The sequence below is a fragment of the Esox lucius genome, chromosome 10 (genome assembly GCF_011004845.1).
Source record: "Esox lucius isolate fEsoLuc1 chromosome 10, fEsoLuc1.pri, whole genome shotgun sequence".
NCBI lineage: Eukaryota > Metazoa > Chordata > Actinopteri > Esociformes > Esocidae > Esox > Esox lucius.
The window spans coordinates 30,341,149-30,348,061 of record NC_047578.1 but is presented as its reverse complement, the minus strand read 5'-3'; the positions used below and the strand labels follow the sequence as shown (position 1 = coordinate 30,348,061).

The following is a 6,913-nucleotide window of genomic DNA, read 5'->3' as shown; positions in this document are numbered from 1 at the left end:
ACTTGCATAATGAGTTGGATAACACAATTGCTCGGTTTGTCTGGATGAGTTGGTGCCAGAATCTGCTGCTACCAGCAGGTATGTGTAGTGCTGGGTAAGCTCAAGAGGATACTGCATTTGTTAACAGCACTGACCCTAAGAAGACCCCTATCTCCCTGGATTAGTGAGTGTCCCTATGACCTCCTGCTATCAAAATAGACCTCCTTCATCACTTTGCTTACTCACTGGAGTGTGCTATCCCTCTCTTCCAACTCTGTAACAATTAGAGGTCTCATGGGTTGCCAACGTTTAATACTTCTGTTAAAATGAAGACATCAACTTTAAAGCCACTCAATAAGATGTTTAAAAAGAACAAGCACAGATGACCAGACAAAGAGATTCATGTATTTTTCCTCCCTTTAGCTAGACATGAGAGACACATTTTCAAGGAACCAAAAAAGAAAATAATGCAAATGTGGATACATCCTGAGAACATTTGAATTGGAGAAAAGTGAAAAGGCACAGGAATGTCTTTGAAATAAGAATGTGTTTCTTAGCGGTCATTCATTATCAATAACTCTACTGACATTAACATGTTATTGAATTCTGCATTCAATAAATATCCACTTTAAATTATCCAAATTCAAAGCCTTCGGATGCCCCTTATAGAAACAAACATTTCAGTCCTTTGTACTTCAATGGCTACCCAGAACAGCTGCCTTTAAGAAACCTCCTCTTTTTTATATCTTACCTAGTATAGCATAGGATGGCACAGGGTGCCATTCTGTAAATTGAAAGGCAGGGAAGTGGTGCAGAAAGCATCCCAGACATTCCTTTCCCCCACTCCCTCTTTCTCTTGATTGCTACCCCTTTTCTTAGTGGATGTGTACCTTGTAGAATGCACAGAGGCCACAGAGACAATAGGCCACTTGACCTTTGGCCTGTAGGAAAAAGACATGCTTAAATCTCATGTAAGGATCCTCTCTTGCCATTGTTTGCAGGACTGTGGCCTGAATGTACCTCCAGACTAGGTTGTTTCAGTCAATACATCTGCCCACCAAGCCCCACAAACCAATTTGTTCATCAAATCTTCTGTCCCCCCACAGACAGACACACACACACATCTAGCCCACCCACAGAATATAGGATTTTACCCCTAAATGGGTTGTCTGCTGACCCGACATCACCCGGTCAGTCAAGTAAATTACCAATCTCTCAGGGCCAAAAGTTGTGAATGAAAACATGTATACTATCTATGCTCTCTAACCTTTTGTTTGTCAAAATTAAAAGATGAACAGCATAAATGTACAGTATTTTTCCTCGCTGACCAACTAAAATTATTTTGATAATTGTTATTTTGATAGAACCACCATTGCAAATGTGTCATTATTTATTATTCCAAGATCATTTGATCAAGTACTGGTTGGGACAATTAGGATGTGCCAACTGGTTTGGTGTTGGAGGAGTATAGTGACATAACATATCTCAACCTGGCGGCATGATGAAGAATTCGAAGAAGTCCCAATCGAGTAACAATCTTAAAATAGAATAATGCAAAATCAGATGAAAAAGCAAATATTGTAGAAAATACGATGAAAATACAGGAGTAATATAATATTACATGGAACATGAAAAGCATACAAAGGTCGCTTTGAAACAGCAGATTTGACTTGGCTGAAAAAGGTACATACTTATTTTGGGAGATCTAAACAATTTGCTGCAAAATCCCAATAAAATGATTATTTACTTTTTTTGAAAGTTCTTCTTTTTTCCATTAATAGTTCTTGTTTTGGGTCAAATAAGAAATATATTGGGCCTTTTTTTTGTTTTAACCTACACTAAGTGGTTTGCAAAATACCATTGTTTTCCCTCTAAACAACAAATAAGGATTTCTGTAGGTGTTTTTCAATCAAAATGATGTCACATATGCTTTAGAAATCACTTAGAAGTATGTATTAACTAGGAATATGTTATGAAGTATCTGTAAATAGTTTACAAAGGCTTTGTTACCATTGTTTTTTATTTATTGGAACCAGAAATACCATCTTACACACCAACACGTGATACCAAAACATGATTAAACCCAGACAGAAAATTCTACACTAAATTATAATAACTTATTGATAGAACATAAACTATAATTTTTCATATCAAATATTTACATATATTAACATCAGTGCATTACAGTAAAAGGCCTGTGGGCATTATTTTTCTAACCTTGTGTTCCAACTGCAATATGACTAAATCTCAAATATCACCCTATTTCCTATATATACAGTGTATACGTATGAAGACTCTTGTGCGTATTTGCCACGCACAAGAGTCTTCACTAAGTAGGCAAGGTCTGGAGGTTTTGTAGTTGGAAGTGCACTTCAATTACACAAACGTTGTAGCCGAAAATGGATTTACAATCTGTTCAGCACTCAAGTATCATTTTCAGTCAAAGGCCAAGGAGCATTGAGCAGACTTCTGCTATTGAAGTGATGTTTATGAATTGATCTGGCCCATTTATTTCAGAATCAGTCACTTGCTGGCCATTTGGAAGTGTCCCTCCCATTCATTGTGCAATAAAAACAAGGAAGTGCAAATTAACATGGCTTAGTTTGGTACAGGTGCTTATTAATCATGCCACATTAATTTACAGAAAACACTCTTCTTGCCTGAATTATTAATCCCTATTATGTGTACAGTATATTATGTGTTCAGTATAGTGCACTACTCTTGCGCAAGCCCAATGGATCAAAAGTGGTGCACTACAAAGGTAATAGGATGTAATCCCGTACACAACTCTTATTATATGGTAGCTTCAAAAATTATCTTCCATTTAATTCTCACTCAACACACTGTCTTTCCAAAGAAGCATCATCTACAACCACATGACTCAACCACCATTTCCTCATACTGCTTATACACCACATTATTTCCTGAATCGATATAGAGAATGCTAATAGGACTGAGTTTGGATGGGGCACAGCAGCTAGGAGGCATGTTGCTGGGATTCATGGAATTCATAAGAGTCTGGATGATGGCATGGTTTGTGGGCTCTAGGTGTGACCTCAGGGGAAAGTCACACACACCCTCACAGTGGTACGCCTCGTAATCCAGAGGAGCGATGATCCAGTCATCCCAGCCCAATTCTCTGAAGTTCACATGCAGCGGCTTCTTGTTGCATCTCAATTTTGACTTTTTGCCATTCCTATGGCGATTCTTTGTTATTACTGTCCTGCGTCTCCGGTTGGCTTTGGAATTAGAGTGAGGGCCTCTGTCTTTCCCCTTTTTCCCAAGGCTTGTCAATGTAATTCGTTCTGTACTTTCACTTAAAAGGGTTTGTCTCTTCATGGACCTGGTGAACACCACTAAAATGGCCTTCTTTTGCTGTGGGCGCCCATTTCTGTGAAAGCCAAGATGATGCAAGTCAATTTCTCTCTCAGGGTTTTCAAGCATGGCCTTGACCTCGAGGCAGAACTGGCTTCCTTGTGTGAGGTGATCCCTGTCCCTAAATATGTCCCACACATCCAACACCTCCCATTTGGGCTGATGGGACTCCTGAAGGTTCAATGTTTTGGAATCTAGCAGCTGCTGAGTGTGGCAGGAGAGTAGCTGAATATCTATTGGCTCACTTTCCGACATCCTGAAATTTTCAGACACTTTGGTGTATATCCTCAGCTCAGCCCCAAGCACTTCTGCTCTATCTGAAAAGGCTGAGATGTCAAACTGATACTGCTGTTTTCGCAGAGGGGAGAGTGGGAGGTCATCTGTGAAAGACGTTAAATAATTGCAGTCAAATACTTTTTGGGGGAGGGAATGTATTCTTAAAAGATTGCTTTCAAACAATAGGAAAGTCTCTATGGTTTATCTTTAGTTACAGTAAAATCATAGCCTTTTGCCCATTTATATCATACTATGTAATGATAAACTGCCCAAAATGTAAATGCTCTAAATGTTATTTAGAGATACATTCAGAATGAATGCAATATTGTAGATAGAAATGGGAAATAAAAAAATATGTATGCTATATGGTTTTACATACCTTTTCCCGTGTCCACAAAACTTGCTATAGTGTTAGCTGCTTTTGACGACCGAAAGAAACTTGCATTTAGCCCTAATTTCTCGGCTGCGGAGAATGTCTTATAAATTGAAAGCATGTAGTCGTGCGGTTCAATTGCATCTTTGGGAACATTCTCGGAATTTCGTTCATTCGATGAGGGTAATGACGATGAGTAGATCTCTTTTTGTCCATCAAAGACCTTCTGCACTTTGTTGTTCTTTGAGGCAAACGGAAGGAAAATCTTAAATGACTGAAAACATGGAAAACTCCAAGCAAATGTGAGGACTGCGTAAAATGTGGTTATTCGATACAAATCCATAATCTTCAACAATAAATAGATGAATACATAAGTAAAATTGCGCAGATATGATGGAGTAAATGCCTATGTGCTGGAGGGACCGCGGCCACTATCGACGCTGAGCTTAACATCCACTTTCAACAAGTGCACACTTTGCACACCTCAACTTGGGTAAAAGTAGCTTAAAAACCCGCCCACCTTGTCACTTATTGAAAATAACGGGCCTGCGCGAGTGGTAACTTATATATATTATATCCAGTTGACAAAATATCATACGCTAGATTAATATTCTGGTGAAGATATGGGCAAATACAAACACTTCCAGGACCCTGACGAGTTCTAAATAGCACTCGTATTTTGTCGCTTTCATTTATTACCTTCAGCAGGAGTAAGCTAATTCTCTCCTTACTGTTTTAAGTTCAAGGCAAATTTGGGGACCGTTTCAATTCGCTCCTCTTCATTACATTTTTCTAAAATCCTGTCAGATGAAGTAATGTTTAAATCAACCGCATTTCTTGTTGAGAAAGCTACATGAGACCCAGACATAATTCTCTCCAGACATTCCAACGTATAAATAAATTGCACAGAGGCTACAAGTTATGGAGTCTTCCGCCCTCTAGTGATAAAACTACACATGCACTAGGACATTTTTCGACAAGTCATGCTTTCAGCACCATGGAAAGCATCTTGGAATTCGTCCACATGAAAAGCGTTTTCTTCAAATACATAGGACTACAAGTAATGCTGATCCAAAAACCTGATCCAGACCGGAGGAAGAATGGCATCTAACAGGAATTTGAATAAATACTCCTAGTGAATACTAGTAAACTCTGGGCTTATTGCACAGATAGCACTAACCAGACAGAGAGTGGAGAGGGTGGAGCTAGAGTCAAAGAGGATGTCACCATCAGTGGTGGAAATTGGCTGAGAAATTACTGGTTGGCTCTGAGCTAGTGTCTGGAGGTGCAGAAGCGGTGGCGTTCAGGGACTCAAAGCTGGCTCGAGGTATAATAATGGTTGGGGTAACCTTAACAAAAGAGTTAGACTGAGCATTCCAGCTGCTTTGAGTGTCATTGAACTGAGAGATATTAAAATTAAAAGGCTTGGACTGTGTTATAATTTTCATTCAATTCAAAAATATATTTTTATCATTTCAAATAAAACAATCAAACAGTTGTGGTAATTTTGAGATTTGGGAGAAAATAGCGCTGCCTAACCCTGTTTCCAGAAAGCAGTTGTCCTGTAACCCTCTCTCTAACCCTGGTTCAGACAATGTTGATTCAGCTTCTCATCCAATTAACTATTAGATTGAGGTGTGCTAGGTAAGGGTTTGATTGAAAACCTGCAAGACATTAGCACTCAACCAATTAATCAAATGTATTTATAAAGCCCTTTTTACAACAGCAGTTGTCACAAAGTGCTTTACAGAGACACCCGGCCTTAAACCCCATTGAGCAAACAACAGTAGTGTTGAATTTCACTGGCTAGGAAAAACTCCCTAAGAAGGCCGAATTTTAGGAAGAAACCTAGAGAGGACCCAGGCTCAGAGGGGTGACCAGTTCTCTTCTGGCTGTGCCGGGTGAGATATTAAGAGTCCAATTGGAATAATTAATACATTTCTCTGGGCTAAATCCAGAGTCTATTTGATTTTAGACCGGGTCAAAAGTATGACCAGGTGGACAAGGACAGGGACAGCCACGGCCCCCCAAACCAGGTACTCCGCAGGTGTGGACCAGGACCTCATCTCCTCCAAAAATGTAAAACTGGAGGAGACTGAGAAAGGTTAGAAAGTGCATTCCTCATATCCCCCAGCACAATAATATAGCAACGTAACACCTTGGAACTGAGACGGGGGGGGTCCGGCGACACTGTGGCCCTACCCGGGGGAGGCCCTGTACAGGGCCCAACAGGCAGAAAATCAATCCACCCACATTGCCAGGCATCAACCAAAGGGACACCCACCAACCGCAACCCCCCTGAATGAGGGCAAACTCTAGGGTTGAGCAGACCAAGTTTAAAAGGAGAACAAAACTTTCGGTTGGACCTTGTGTTTAATTAACAACTACATTATCGTCAATTTTGGAGGGGTGGACAATTGAATGCTTTCATATTTTTTATACACACCAGGGGTTTTCAAAGTCTGAGATGGTGGGCCTCCAATCAGAGAAACTCAAGACAACAATGCCCCCTTTCCCCCATTAAAGTATTTTTCAATACTGAAAATGTTATAACCTCAGTTGATACACTAACACACAAATGAACGGATACTCTGAGACTGATGAACAGAGATGAGTAAAATAAACTTCCTCTATAGGCCAGTGAAAAGCTTGGAGGTGGAAGAATACATTTTTGATATACAGAGATTATTGCGTCAACAACAAATGTGTACATTTAGTAAGTCAATTAGATCTATAAGGATCACACTCCTGCCTGTCCACATCCTTTTGAATCTTCCTCATTACAATTGCTAAGGTTCCTATATTTACGTAATACATAATAAAATGCAATATTTAAATGCTTTACATACAAAAGGGCGCTGTTGAGGATGGCTGCCGTTTTTCGCGCTCCCAACCAACTTTGCAAATTTA

The 6,913-nt window shown here is 39.7% G+C and overlaps 1 protein-coding gene across 1 annotated transcript; it reads right to left on the bottom strand.

Annotated features, from left to right (window-relative positions):
- Window positions 1–2,180: 2,180 nt before the first annotated feature.
- gdf6b (growth differentiation factor 6b) lies at window positions 2,181–4,419 on the bottom strand. The gene is made up of 2 exons (XM_020044634.2): window positions 4,010–4,419; window positions 2,181–3,734 (listed from the first exon to the last, which is right to left on the bottom strand). Exons 1-2 carry the CDS (start codon window positions 4,344–4,346, stop codon window positions 2,842–2,844), a joined length of 1,230 nt encoding a protein of 409 aa, XP_019900193.2. The 5' UTR covers window positions 4,347–4,419; the 3' UTR covers window positions 2,181–2,841.
- Between the last annotated feature and the right edge of the window lie 2,494 nt (window positions 4,420–6,913).

Excerpts from the sequence above, each read along its gene's own strand:
- gdf6b (XM_020044634.2), bottom strand. The coding sequence starts at position 4,346 with ATGGATTTGTATCGAATAACCACATTTTACGCAGTCCTCACATTTGCT. Across the intron at positions 3,735-4,009 it reads TTTTGTGGACACGGGAAAAG|ATGACCTCCCACTCTCCCCT; the intron begins GTATGTAAAACC and ends CGTCTTTCACAG.